The 16,213-nt window shown below is 35.4% G+C and overlaps 1 protein-coding gene across 1 annotated transcript in view; it reads right to left on the bottom strand.

Moving 5' to 3' along the window:
- The window catches only part of LOC107585686 (dymeclin-like), an 80,261-nt gene extending 64,386 nt beyond the window's left edge, over positions 1-15,875 (bottom strand). The window contains exons 1-7 of the mRNA XM_016272815.1: positions 15,683-15,875; positions 13,790-13,842; positions 12,961-13,054; positions 9,971-10,104; positions 8,625-8,697; positions 3,690-3,815; positions 978-1,117 (exon numbers count right to left, since the gene is read on the bottom strand). Coding sequence (XP_016128301.1) covers positions 978-1,117; positions 3,690-3,815; positions 8,625-8,697; positions 9,971-10,104; positions 12,961-13,054; positions 13,790-13,842; positions 15,683-15,822 — 760 coding nt within the window. The 5' untranslated portion in view covers positions 15,823-15,875. The remainder of the gene's footprint in view (positions 1-977; positions 1,118-3,689; positions 3,816-8,624; positions 8,698-9,970; positions 10,105-12,960; positions 13,055-13,789; positions 13,843-15,682) is intronic.
- Positions 15,876-16,213: the final 338 nt, after the last annotated feature.

Here is a 16,213-nt window from a genome sequence, read left to right as displayed (position 1 = left end):
AACAACTTTTACTTTTATTATTAAACAGACAATTTTGCTATTGGTTTCATTTCAGTTTTTGCATTTATGATGTTAAAAAATATTTTTGTTCATCAGTAGTTTAGTTTATGCTTATTCATGAAACACAAGAACAAATTGTTAGTAAAACAATTCGACAAATTACGTGAAAAACAGAAATGCGTTCCATTCATGTTTCTTGAATGAGCCCCCCCCAGAAAAAAAACAAAATTAATTAGTTCACAATCGAGTGTGTGTTTATGGGTTAGTATGTCACAGTGAGACAGATGTGAATGTGTGTCTGGTGACGGACAGTCTGTGTGTGTGATGGACACTGGTCTGAATTCGGTCCACACAATGAAGAGTGTGTAACTCAATATTAAGTAAATGATCAAGCCAAGAGTTGAGTTTATACAATGAAATGTGTGTGTACTTCTGCTGACACGTCTGAGCGAGCCAGACGCCAGACAGACACAACTGTCAATAACACACAAAGCAAACACTCATATGCCTTGGGTTTTGTTTCTGACAGGCCGGTCAAACAAAAGCATGTTTAAAAAACAGAAAAACTTGATCAGAGTGTTAAAAGGCTAAAGCTGAACAAAACGGGCATGTGAATCAGGTGCATGTGGGGATTTTTCACATGCAAATTCAGGAGAAACTGGACTGAAGGGTTTATTTACAACCAAAACAAATATTATTATCTGAAAGAGTAATCAGACCCCGTTCAACCCCTACAGACCCGGACATTCATCTTACAACACGGGCATCATTTAAGCAAATGAGGCTGCTGAGCCATAACCAACAAACACCAGATCATCCAGAGCCAGTGTGTGAAGTTCAATGTTTATATACCCCACTGAAGGAATAGTTTACCCAAAAATGAATCTTTTCAGCGAATCAGTTGATTTAGATCTGAATGATTTGTTCAAATCTGGTAAAAAGCTCAAGATGTATCAGATGTGGTGCATTAAACTCACTGGCGACTCCTGATGCGAGTCCGTACAGCAGGCCTCCTCCGTCTGACTGCGTCTGCAACACGTGTGTGGCGGCAGGACATTTCTCCTGTCTGATGAAGTTATACAGCAGCGTCTTCACCAGACGACTCGTCAGAGACAGACTACAGACAAAGAGAGAGCGAATGAGCAAACCTACTATATTCAACTGTTGTGCTGTTGTAACTGTTAACTGAAATAAAATAAAAATAATTACTAATGTTCATTATTTGAAAAAGTGCTGAAATAAAATTATAAATATTCATTTCAATTTCAAGCTTTTATGAACCCTTACCTAAAAAATTTACTTAAAACTAACATAAAAAATAGATTTAGGCTACGTTCACACTGTCAACTTTTGGGATTGACAACAAGTGCTGAAATAAAATTATAAATATTCATTTCAATTTCAAGCTTTTATGAACCCTTACCTAAAAAATTAACTTAAAACTAACATAAAAAATAGATTTAGGCTACGTTCACACTGTCAACTTTTGGGATTGACAACCGCATTTTCTTTACAGGTGTGAGTCTCGAAATGTCCCGTTCACACAGCAGCTTACAGTTGTGTTTAGAATACTGTCTGTATGAACGTGCAACGGGAGTCAAACCCGTATTCCTTACCAGTAACCATAGCGACAGTGACCAAAGTAAAATCAAAGATGGCGACGTCCATAAAACTGACAGACTTTTCACTTTCTGACACGACAAGAGTCCAATCGAGCCGCAAGTTATTTTGTCAAATCTTCATTAACCAACAGCAGCTTTAAAATTTTGGTGGAGAGCGGAGCATTTGAATCGCGTGCAGAACACAAAACTGACGGGAGCGGCTCCGGTGGAAAACTGACGGGATCTAAAACGTTCAGATGGCACGCAGCTCATTTCTCCATCACTGTAAGTTACCGAAAACACACATGAAAACACGTAACACACGGTAGACGCGCGTTTGTGCGCAGAGCGGCTCTCTCGTCTCGCACTGTATGACTTGACAGACAACTAGTTGTCCAGTCCGGTTCCGTTCACACAGCGCGTGTGTTCCGAGAATGCGGTTGTGAGTCCTGAAGATTTACAGGTGTGAGTTCGGTTACAGAATGCAGTTGTCACACCCGTAAATAACTAAACTGTGTGTGAACGTAACCGTATTAAGGACTCAAATACAGGACTAACAACCATATTCTGCTGCTGTGTGAACGTGGCCTTAGACCATTAGAAATGTTGCCTTAGCAGTTTAACTGAAAAAAGCCGCGTGTGTTCCGAGAATGCGGTTGTGAGTCCTGAAGATTTACAGGTGTGAGTTCGGTTACAGAATGCAGTTGTCACACCCGTAAATAACTAAACTGTGTGTGAACGTAACCGTATTAAGGACTCAAATACAGGACTGACAACCATATTCTGCTGCTGTGTGAACGTGGCCTTAGACCATTAGAAATGTTGCCTTAGCAGTTTAACTGAAAAAAGTTGAAGTACTAAAATTAATAATTTTAATAATAAAAAATGAAAATATCAAGTGAAAAAAAAATGAAAGCTAAATAAAATTACTTAAAATAAATGAAAATAAAGACTAATACAATTTTAAAAAGTATGTAATAAAATGTATAAAACTAAAGTAATAATAAAAACTGAAGATATAATTTAAGTTCAAAATATTAATAAGTTCTACAATAATAGCATATAAATAACACTAAAATATCTTTCTGATAGCCACTTTTGCATGCTATAATGCTATAAAGTTAATGCCAAGTAAGTTGCTGTCATTCTTTTTAGTGCAAACACACCTCTTTTCTATGTAAGTTTGGTTTACTATATGTATACTTATTAGATTTGCCGATACCGATAGCTAGGATGGACCACACTGGCAGACACCGATTATTTAATCGATAGTTTTTAAAATTGATACTGAACAAAAACTAAAATAGTGCTTTATTAAAAAACAGTACTAGTAGTAGTAGTAGTAATAATAATAATAATATCAATAATAAATGTTGAAATTAACACACTCTAACAAGGGCAACTTTATTATTATATTATTAGATTTGATACACATTTAGCGTTAGCATCTCTGGGACCCCAAAAATAAAGAATGTCAAGACAAAACATGAAAATTAGGAACATGGCAATGTCTGCTAGACGTCTTTGCTTTTAAGTACTTGCGTAGAGTCTGTCTCAGTCCTAAAGACACCGGTGAGGTTTGACGAGTGTTCGTTAACGACCTCAGACATTGCAAGCTCAGCTGCAGTGCCGAAGAGCTAACGAGGGAACTTTAAAAGCTCAGTATCACTGGTGCGATGCAAACGAGCCCTCCGGGTGAACTCAAGCAAAGCTCCAGACGAGAGCATCTGGTGAATTAATGAACACCCTCATTTGCATATGAAATGGCAGCGCTTGACAGTCGTCCTTCTGTTAACGCCGGTCAGGGGGCCACAATATCACACTGGGACAAACTTCATAAGAATAAAACACTGCGGTAGGCAACAACTTTTCACTTGTATTGGCTCTGGTTCACAAGTTAGGAAGTTTATGATGCATCGCTGGAACTCTGAAACAATTAGATTAATCTATTCAGGTGTGTCGAGTGTCTGTGCCTTACCATTCGTTTAATTACTACTCTTTTATATGATCGACTATACAGTCCATTACATGTACATGTAGAGGTTAAAGCTATAGGGATGTTTAAATCCAACATGTTTTTTTCCTCACCATCGTCCTCTGGTCAGGTAGTTGTAAATAAGCCCCTCCTTCAGAACCTCCTTATGGAAGAGCTGATAGGACAGCAGCACCAGAAGGGTGGTCACAGCTTCAAACAGGATGTTGTAGGTGATGTCACTATGGAAACGGACACATGACCAACATTAATACAAAAATTTATGTTAATGAGCCAATTGCTGCTGTGCTATACACTGATTTTACCATGGTCAAGAGGGTTTTGACTTTTATAAGACTGTAAAAGACAAAGATGTACAATAAATAATATATTCATGTGAAACAATTCACAATTCAATCAAAACCAAAAACCAAACCAAACCCAAAAAATTAACCAAATCAAATAAAGGAAAAAACAACACAAAAACCAAAACAAACAAAACAAGACAAAAGATAAAAATATAAACAAACAAAAATAAAAAACAAAGCAAAAAAAATTTAATAAAACAAAACCCCAAAAAAGACAAATCAAAAGAAAAAAAAAACTTTTTTTTTAACAAAGCAAAAAAACTAAATAAAAAATAAAACTAAACAAAAAACTAAAAAATGTTTTTAAAAAAAGCATTTTATAAGCATTCAAATGAAACATTTTATGACCATTAAAATGTTATACATTGTGGCATCATTTTCTTAGTGAAATGTAAAATAGTGAAATATGACCTAGACTAACAGATCATACACGCACGCGCACACACACACACACACACACACGCACGCGCACACACACACACACACACACACACACACGCACACACACACGCACACACATCAATAGAACAATCTCTCTTTTTTCTATTACCCCTCATTTCCTTCCTTCAGATTTCTCACTTCACTCCCACTTCCCAGTTCTGTGATGTTACTTGGCATGATTCCCTTTTACTTTTTAGACAGACACACACACACACACACACACACACACACACACGACTGCACATTCACACAAACACATGCAGTGTTTATTGCTGGATTCTGTTTTGCAACACAGAACAACCAAACTCCACAAACTGGGCCTAAAAACACATTAAATCATAACTAATACTATTTTTTCCAATTTTATTGTAATGCTTTGAATTGTTTTGATTATTAAGTTCAACTTATTACAAAAGAAGTTGCAACTATGCAACTGAAAATAAAGGTGCACTACAAAAAAATGCAACACAGAAAGAGCTTTCAGATGATTTTGAGTTGGACTTGACTCGGCCCAGATGGGCGTTTTCATGTTGAAAATATGGACTCTTCGAGAGAGAATCTGCAGAATTCTGAGTAATAGACTTAAACAAGGTCAAATGTGCTAAACTGAGATGACTTTACTACAAAAAATGTAATAAACACACTAGGTATAAAGGACATGAATAATGGGTCTTCCAGTTCTACAGAAATCTGTATGCGCAGATTCCATGTTGGCCTTTTTTAACTACAAATGAAAATTATTTCAACAGAACTTAGCAGATTCATAATTTTACATATGACATTTGCTAAATTATTATAACAGCCTTGGCTCTCACATATTTTGTAAAGTTTTGAATATTGTCAAATGACAGACATGCATCTCCAAAAAAAGAGCACAGAAAAACATCTCATAAACAATGTTTAGCAACATTGATTAAAAATAACATGATTAAAATAACATGTCACCATAACAGAATTTATCAATACAAAACTGTTCCATCGATGATAAAAAAGTGTTTTGTCAAAAGTGAATGTGTTTTTTTCCATTGGAAAGTGATGAAAAACAAAATTGTGAGCCTTAAATTTCAGCCGGTCCCTTCAGTTAAGGTCACATCGACTTCCTTTATGGTTAATTTACATCCTTTCATTGCATGTATACTGTCATTGTATGCAGCTAAACATTATCTTCTGTGTTTAACAGTACTTGGAACGACCCGTAAATGGTTTCTGGTTGATCAGAAACATCATCATGCACAGTATAAACGCTCTACTGTACTGTAACTCTGCAGCTATTTTATTTCTTGTTTTGATCTGTGTGGTAATTTGAGCTACATTTCACAATATCCTTCACAACAGCATGATAAGAATCCTGTCTCCAGCTACAGAATCACTCAAAACCACGTAGGAACCAGCGAGCCGGCGCTCTGAATGTGACTTCTCTCAGTCAGCACGTAGCAAGGAAACGAGACAAACGGCAACAAAAACAGACACGGGACAACAACAGCAGACTGAACTCTGTTACAACACAACTGCGACGCAATCCACTTACACATGTGAGAAAGCAAAAAGAACACGCTTTATTTCAAACCCACTTAAAACTTGCAATCATGTTTACGTGACGTTCCTCACTTTCTCCGTCAGTTCTCAAGGCTTTCTGATTTGCAAACTCAGGTCTCTTCATTTGTCAAGATCGTCTGTATGCAAATGTTGACTAACACTGATGATAATCTCTTTTTTATATAATCTATAGTTTTTGAAGGCATTGCTTTTAGAAAACTTTGGAAACAATACTGTAACACAAATATTCAAAAACTAATTATATTTGTGTGAATCTCACACAAATCTCAGACATATCCAGGTCATATTTCGCCACAAAATGTACAGAAAATTGTTTATACATATTAATAAATAAATAAATATTAATTAATTAATGACGCATTATACGATGTAGAAAACAACATCATTTTATAATAATTAAATTCAATATAAATGTGAATGTAAATATGAAATATTTAAATAAATTAATATAAAATAAAATAAAATATGAATATGAAATAAGAGATGAAAAACTGCAAAACATTACCGAAACAATCTGATCACATTACCAATCATAATTCAAATTCACAATATCATTTTCAATTTTGTCTCTTCATTTGTCAAAACTTTATCACTTAATTTGGTTATTTTTGAAGGTAATTATATCTGGCATATTTATTGATCTAGGCAGTGTAAAGACATGCCAGATTTGAACCTTTATGTCCTGCCAACTTGGAACGAGTGCACTAACTGCTTGAATCGATGACTTGAATTATCAATTTAAAAAAAAAGTATTGAGTTTTTATTGTTGGAATAATGTGCACTCGTACTTAATGAGATCACTAATGTGTATTAATAAGGTAAACCGGGTCAATTTAATTGATGAGATACACATTCACACACGCCCATCAACATTTGCATCGCACACAGCATCGCGCAACTCCTCTGTCTGTAATACGGTTTTCGTTATAGACTGGGTGGAACACAAGGACACTCTAGAACATGACAAACAGATCGACATTCATGAGAGCAGATAAATCAATCTGTCCTTTAAATACATAAAAACTCTAGAACTACGCAGAAGGAGAGCTGAATAATGCAGAACTCCTGTGCCGCTGTGTTTATGTGTGTGTGAAGGGGCGTCACTCAATAAATCATGGCTTCATGCATGAAGGTGTCCTCCACTCAGGTGTGTAAATGACAGCGGGTCACACAGAGGTCTGACGAGACACATGGGCGCTCGGGGAGAGTGGAGAAACAGCTGCAACTTACAAAAAACGGAAAGGGAGTGTGTGTGAAGGGGCGTCACTCAATAAATCATGGCTTCATGCATGAAGGTGTCCTCCACTCAGGTGTGTAAATGACAGCGGGTCACACAGAGAACCAAAGACACATGGGCGCTCGGGGAGAGTGGAGAAACAGCTGCAACTTACAAAAAACGGAAAGGGAGTGTGGAAAAAAAGCATGTTTATGTTTTGTGCCACGAGTAAAACATTATTTTAAAGGAATATTTCACCCAAAAATGAAAAGTTGAAAACGTTAAAAAGTGTAAGTTAAAAACGTCTTTACTGATGGATTTGTTTCTAACGAACACGCAGCTTTTTGCTTCGCAAGACGTTATCTGATAAACTGGACCTACAGCTATGAGCACTCAAAAATTAGAAATTTAGTGTTTATGTATTCAAATTTGAAAATGTCCATCTAATTTGGTGACATTTTAACAAACTATAAACTTAATTTAATGCTCATTTATCAGTCATATATAAATGCAACGGATAAGATTTATGCACAAAAAAAAAATCACTGCATGGTTTATTATAGTTTCTTATTATCTATTTGCATCTATTTGATTTTATTTAAATAATCATATTTCCAAACTACATTAAAATTGCTTAGAATAAGCATAAATCTGTTAATTGTGAAAACAATTACATTATTCCAGTTAAAATGGCTAGCCAGGAATTTATTGATCATTTTAGGCCATATCAGGATCAAAAGCTATATTCATGGCTCCAAAAACCTCTAAAATAATAAGATTTAAAATAGTCTTAATAACAATACTTCAGTGAATTGTATAAAATAATGAAAAAAAATTTAAATAAATAAATATTTGTTTTTGTCAAATTGATATTTAATAAAAAATTCTAATATTTTCCCAGGTGAAACTTTTTTGAATGTCTATTATTTTACTTTGAGTAAAAAGATTTCCTAGTAACTTTTAAAGTAGGACACTCTAATAAATATGCTTTACAGTCAAGGAACACCTACAAATATACATTCTGACGGCACCCATTCACTGCAGAGCATCCACTGGTGAGCAAGTGATGGAATGCTACATTTCTCCAAATCTGATGAAGAAACAAACTCATCCACATCTTCGATGACCTTTTCATTTCTGAGTTCCATTAACCGTAGCTCACATCATGTGGGGATGATACTAATTTGTTTATAATTATTCTCAAAGTTATTAACAGTCCTACATTTAACTTCTTGGAACTTCATGGACAAATGTTTGAAAATATATTTGTGTGTAAATGACAGTGACACCTCATTGTTTGAGTCAGAGCTGACCTTCACAGGCTGTACGTGAGAGACCTGTCACATATCACAACAATAACACACGCGCACCTCCCTCTCACACTGAGACATACTTTATCACTTAGTATTTGCAAGACAGAGAAATCCAGAACAAAACAAACACACAAACAGTTCTTCTCCGGTACTCACAGAAGCGGCACTTCGACGATGAGATGCACCAAATTACAGACCAGCTCCTCCAGAAGATCCTCACAGATGGAATCTGTAAACACACGTCAGCAATGTAAATACAGTCTATGCGAAGTTACTTTAGGTATGATGCTCATTCTGATTGGTCAGAGATGACGTGCATGCTCAGATGTGGCAGCATTGAGGATTGTGACACATCAAACAACTGAGAAGCTGTCAGGATTGACAGACAGACAGATGGACCAAACCCAGATATCAGAGTCTTTACCACACACAAATGCTCTAGTGCTGAAAAAGCTCTATTATTTTTGCCTTTTGGCCTTTATTATTGATAAGTACAATTTCAGAGAAGACACTGCAGGAGGAAAAACAATGGGAAACAAACCCAGGCCCACATGTCTTACTCTGATGCTGAAACAGACTTTCAAAACACTAACTTTATCTTCTTTTGTCACTGGAAATGTGTGTCAGGGACTCAGGCTTATTATCATTAACTAAAACTATAATAAAAACTATTCAAAACATTTTAATTCATTACAATAAAGCTGAAAAATAAAATAGAACAATTAGAAAACTAGCTTAAAATATACGAAAATTTGTACTACAAAAATAAAAACTAAAACTGAACTAAAAATAAAACTTAAACTTAAATTAAACCTAAATGATTTTAAAAATACTAATAAAAACTACAAAAGAACAACAGAATTATTACAAATTTAAATTAAATTAAAAACTGAAAATATAAAAATTCAAGTCAATTCCAAATATTAATTAAAACTAATATAAAATATCATATAAATAATATTAAAATGGCACTGATGAGTGTGAGATTTCTTAATGGACATCAGATATTCCCACAAAATAATACAACCAGAAAAGCTGACATTGTGGGGACCCTGCGATCCTAATGAGGAAAACAGCTTCATAATGGACTAACAATACATTACTTCATATATTAAAATGACAAAGTTAGAGTTAGCACTAGTCTGGGCTAATTAAAAACTAACTTTACCCCAAGCTATACTTATACACGGTCTCTGAAAGTTAGTTAATCTGACAAAACTTTCATCTTGGAACCTCTGCAAATATAAATGTATTATGTAACATGAGCAAACAATGAAGAATAGTATTTTTAATAACTAACACTAACAAAGATTAATACATTCAGTAAAACATATCTATTACTCATTGTTAGCTCATGTAAAGTCAATAGATTCTCAATGTGTTTGTGTGTACCAGTTCAACTATATTTGTAAGGTCCAAATATAATGAAACATGTAAAAACTGACTTGTGAGGACAAAGGAATTAATATAGTGAAAGCAATTCATTTGAGTGTATGTGATACCGTAGGTTCCCGGCGCCCTCTCCTGGTAGGAGAACTGTAAATGCAGTTCTTCTTCATTCATCTCCCTGATGAAGACCTTCAGCAAACAGCGCACCAGGAACAAAGCATTATGGGCCTGCCAGATGAACAACTGACTAGAGAGAGAAAGAGAGAGTCAGAGATCATTACTGATCTACAGCAGCCTGTGAACTGTGGCTGAACATCTTACAGACACACACACCAAGACTTCACCCTGTGGTTCATGTTCAAAACACACACACGGCTTCACCCTGTCAGTGGTTTTGGATCATCCTTTACTAAACCAACACACATACGGACTGTCATACACTCTCGCTGTAGCAATCACACTTTGATTAACAGAGAAACAGCTCATATCTACAGCTATGAGCACTCAAAAATTAGAAATTTAGTGTTTATGTATTCAAATTTGAAAATGTCCATCTAATTTGGTGACATTTTAACAAACTATAAACTTAATTTAATGCTCATTTATCAGTCATATATAAATGCAACGGATAAGATTTATGCACAAAAAAAAAATCACTGCATGGTTTATTATAGTTTCTTATTATCTATTTGCATCTATTTGATTTTATTTAAATAATCATATTTCCAAACTACATTAAAATTGCTTAGAATAAGCATAAATCTGTTAATTGTGAAAACAATTACATTATTCCAGTTAAAATGGCTAGCCAGGAATTTATTGATCATTTTAGGCCATATCAGGATCAAAAGCTATATTCATGGCTCCAAAAACCTCTAAAATAATAAGATTTAAAATAGTCTTAATAACAATACTTCAGTGAATTGTATAAAATAATGAAAAAAAATTTAAATAAATAAATATTTGTTTTTGTCAAATTGATATTTAATAAAAAATTCTAATATTTTCCCAGGTGAAACTTTTTTGAATGTCTATTATTTTACTTTGAGTAAAAAGATTTCCTAGTAACTTTTAAAGTAGGACACTCTAATAAATATGCTTTACAGTCAAGGAACACCTACAAATATAACATACAATAAATATACATGGGTACATCTTGTATGATCAATTCTACTGGCTTGCTGTAGAACGAGCAATATTCAATTATTTAAAATGTGAGATTGAAACTATTTGGATTTATTGATGACAAATATATAAATCTGGTTATTGTGTATTTAAAACACATTCAGTTTATTGGTATTATGACAGAAATCTTAGCCATTTCATTTATGTATGCATTGCATTAGGTTTATAAGTTTATGTTAAAACTGTGCAATCCAAATGGTTGGAAATTTGATATGCAATTTAAATAGATAAATCTTAATTTTAGGCCTTAATATTTTTTTGGAGTGCATCAGCGGAGTCTGGATCAGAAGCGTGATGTCTGCACAGTTGAGATGAGAGCAGATCATATAAATATTCTCTCAGGCTGACGGTTCACATGTGTGCGCTGTAGGAGCGGTGGGTCACTTGCTGCTCTGGATTTATGCTACAGCAACACTTTGAGCAAAAACATCAGCTCTGGCGGTGCGTGTGTGTGTGTGTGTATGACGCCATGGGCTGCACCGCTGCTATTCCCATGGGAAAATCATATCAGAAAACATCCTAACGGTACAGTGACTAATGAATGTCACGGAAAGCCTGTGTGGGAAAAGATGCTTATAAAGAATATGTTTCTCAAAATCTCACAGACCTTCTGACCATCTGAGAACCACAAACAAAGCCGCTTTCACACACAAAACCCATTATATTTACATAAAATTGTTAGATTCACTTTTATAGTGACTATATATTAAGATGCGACAAGTTGTATATGCACTGCTACCAGGGTGATTATTGTTAATTATAACTAAATTATAAAAAAATGTCACTTGAAATGAAATAAAATAAGTGTTAACTGGAATTAAATTGAATATGAAGAAAAAAAAAAGTATTTTATTTCAGCTATTTACCAAAGAGGCGTTTCTTATTTGTATTTAGTTTAACCTGATGTACGAAAATAACTTATGTACTAAAACATAAACATAAAAAAAACACTAATAAAAATAACAAAAACACCACAAAATTACAACAAAATGTTTTTACAATTAAAGTGAAAACAGAAAAAAAAACTAAATTCAACAAATTCAAAATATTAACTCAACGATACTAAAATAACACTGCTTACTACTGAAAGATCCAAAATCACACTACACAAACACTGATGTCGTTTGCTGAACATCACCTTTGACCAGCTGTGCTGGAAATATAGCAAGCAACTAGCAGTTTTAAAATATGGCAATATAATATTTAGGTGGAACTGAACAAAATGGGTATCATGTGCATATTTGTGAAAACATGGTGCAAAAACAATTTCATGTAGAACCAATAAACTAACACTTAACTTCTGCATCAAATTTAGAACAATGCTTATGGAAAAGTTACAAAAAAACACAGATCTGCTTAGTGCATAAAAATAGAACGCACAAATAAATAAAAATGGAATAAGCCAAAATTTTTAAATATAATAGCATGGTCCTCAGAAGTAAAAGTTGTCATAATTGGGTAAACTTCTACAAAATATCACTTCTGTGTTCCCATTTGCCCCAACAGCAAATGAAAAAAAGCCATGATAGCATTTCTACGACTTTCCAAAAGAGGAAAAAAAATATTGAGAGCTTGATTAAAGTGGTCAGCAGCTTTGACTAGTGTGCAGTAATTTAATGCCAAGATAATAAAACACAAAGCATAGTGTTATAAATGTACATTCTTTTCTTTTTTTTTGTCAAGAACATTTGTACTAGATTTACACTGTTAATAACTGTGGGAACACGTCATTCATGGAGAAAAGGGTCCATTAGAAACTTGTATGCAATTATTAGTGAATAAGAATCAGTGTTGAGTACTGCCGTTTTCATGCAAGAGATTTTGGATACTGTGTGTCTTCATATTATTCAGCTTTTCTGAACATTTAAAAATACATAACTCTTATATGCACACATTATTGAAGACATATCTCACTTACTCTTGGCATTCTGTGGAAATCTTCAGTTCTTTGGTTCTGCTGAGAAAAACTCTCACCAACGCCCCGAAGTTCCCGGACCTGGGGTTGTTCTGAACTAGAAGGGACACAGACAGATGATCAAACACGCCAAACATCGCTTCCCATCTTTAGGGTGTTCATGATAAGAGCTACTTAACCAGATCAACAGAATGATTACAAAACGGCTCGAACCATAAATTACATACAGTACAGTATAAAAGCAGAGTGGGCTTGGGATCGGTAATCATTTGAATCATGTGGCTTCATGCTCACAGAGTCTGAAATTACAGACCTTTATTTCACAAGACAGTGGGTTTGAAATCAGCGTGCATCTCTTTGTACAGATGGCTGTAATGAAACGGCAGTAAATTATACAAACACACATACTCAGAGTCTTGGCCAGCGGGACGACAGCCTCCTCCAGGAGTTTAGCATCAGCACTGCAAACACACAGACAGAGAGATAATCATCAGATGAGAGGAATATCAAAGTGAATTTCACATGGTCAAGAGATGTGAGTGTGAAAGACGGCCTCACTTACAAAACAGTGGCAACAGCGATATAATAATGGAAAGCAATGCTCAATAAATAATTAATAATAGCTAAACCTAAACACCATAAATTACATACAGTACAGTATAAAAGCAGAGTGGGCTTGGGATCGGTAATCATTTGAATCATGTGGCTTCATGCTCACAGAGTCTGAAATTACAGACCTTTATTTCACAAGACAGTGGGTTTGAAATCAGCGTGCATCTCTTTGTACAGATGGCTGTAATGAAACGGCAGTAAATTATACAAACACACATACTCAGAGTCTTGGCCAGCGGGACGACAGCCTCCTCCAGGAGTTTAGCATCAGCACTGCAAACACACAGACAGAGAGATAATCATCAGATGAGAGGAATATCAAAGTGAATTTCACATGGTCAAGAGATGTGAGTGTGAAAGACGGCCTCACTTACAAAACAGTGGCAACAGCGATATTATAATGGAAAGCAATGCTCAATAAATAATTAATAATAGCTAAACCTAAACGTTAAGTAAATCGGGTCATTACTCTAACTCTAGGTTGCATGCATGCAAAATGTAGGACACAGATAAATTATTCAAAGAAGTTACTCACTGCAATGAACTGAATAGCAATTCAACAGGTTCTGTCTGATATGTCTGTATGATTTTTACTAGATACAGCTGAGAAGGTCAAGACATCAGAAATCACCATTTTACCATTTCACATTTCACGCACAGACCTAGTTTTTATGCTGTTAAATTAGTTAAATCATTGACAACAGCATTATACATCTAATAGTTCTTAACAAAGAAAACATGGGAATTATGTGAAATGACATGAAACACATACCTTCAATCATATTTGAGCAAACACTGAATAATTCAGATCAACACATTGAATCAACATGCTAGCTGAAATATATATATATATATAAAATTATAGCAATTATACTATTGTACTGTAAATTTAGTTTACAGAACAACAGTCAAATTTCAATACTAATATTTACGTCTGCCTTAATTTCTTTGCTTTCAAACGGTACCATTAACGGCTTTTCACACTGAAAGCGAAAAATTTGGCGCAATGACGCTTTTGAATCGAAACAATAGGCTATTCACACCAGGCGCGATCATTCACGGTGCGAAAAAGCGAGGATTTTTTTTCGTCCTCGATTTTCTCCCACGATGAAACGGGCCGTCCAATCAGATTTGAGCTTAGATCATGTGCCCACAGCAGCTGCTGTTGCACAAAAAGGCAAGAGTGGTGGTGCGGTTTCGAAAACAAGTGTAAACAAACATTTTTTGTTATAAAATTACCATGAGCTGCAAACAAAACACATACAGAAAATATATAGTCAAAATCATATGTCTATTTGCTTTCATATTTCATGTGTAAATGAAAAATACACAACGAGGGAGTGGACAAGTCTTAACTTTTATAAAGAATATCTCTTTGGTTTTGAGACTTTAGTCTTTGCAACTTTACAGATCTTCTTTATGCAGCAAGAGCTTGTAACACTCCAAAGAGAAAGGAAAACTTGAAATCGCATCATATGACCCCTTTAATAAATCACATACATTTTCAAATGTGGCTTGATGCTAATTGTACTTATATTTATATTTTAAGATGTTTTCTTGTAAGCATTATAGATAGTTTGTGTTTCTGGCGTAGAACCAAACTTTATTTAGCTATATTTAATGCTGTATATTGAGCAGTGGACGATGTTAAATCCATATATGAGATACATATCTGAGTAAAAATGCATTGCTGGTCGGCGCCACCCAGGCGTGAATTAGCAGAAGGTGATCAATCATTTCGTGCTCAGTGTGAAAGCAACGTTCGTTGGCGAATGGCCTCGCTTTTTCGCATCGCGCTCAGTGTGAAACGGCCTTTAGAATTTTTATTTTGGCGATATTTTTATTGATAAATTTCAAATTTGGAAAGATTTTTGGCACATTGCATTTTCAAATGCAAGATCCAAACAAATAGTGCTCTTTCGATCGTGTGGATCAGCATTTAATGCTCATCATTTGTGAATCCTCACATAGCCCCCCCCCTGCCCTCACATCCAAGCAACTCATCAGATCTTCACAAATCACACAAATGACCTATTTCTGAGGCAGAACAGCACATTTTCACTGAAAGGTGCCTAGTTTGCCATCAGTGATGGGGGTGGGAGAAGCCCCTCACCTGCAGGTGGGGCTGGTGAAGGTGAATGAGATCAGCTGGTTCCAGAAGGGCTCATTCTCTGATATGGCGTCTGGACCAATCAGAGTGCGGATGCTCTGGCTCTCTGACAGGTCGCTCACCTGACTGGTGTTTGCACCCATCGCCCGCGGAAACCACCAGAGACTTCCTCAGAGCCTCATCATCAGCCGAGCGAAACCTGGAGGATCATGGGAGAAACACGTTTTCATTAGATTCCACTAATGAGGCCTGTTTTTCAGTCACCTAATGAAGAATATTTCAATCTAAACTTACACCTGATTATTACACTAAACTATACGCTTTAGCAAGAGTCATCAACACACATGAAACGGGTCTGATGGGTAGACACTGAGCCCTACACACACCTCTTTGTTAAGCACACACCCTTTACACACACTGTTAACGTGCCATCGCTCCACATTCCCTGATGTGGATTGTGAGATCGTGTCTCAGAAGGTGGAGGTTTTGGTTAAACATCCTGGTTCATATCAAGTGATCACAGAAGATGGTGTG

Source organism: Sinocyclocheilus grahami, unplaced genomic scaffold (assembly GCF_001515645.1).
Source record: "Sinocyclocheilus grahami isolate Dianchi unplaced genomic scaffold, SAMN03320097.WGS_v1.1 scaffold73.1, whole genome shotgun sequence".
NCBI lineage: Eukaryota > Metazoa > Chordata > Actinopteri > Cypriniformes > Cyprinidae > Sinocyclocheilus > Sinocyclocheilus grahami.
This window is presented reverse-complemented; position numbering and strand designations above follow the sequence as displayed.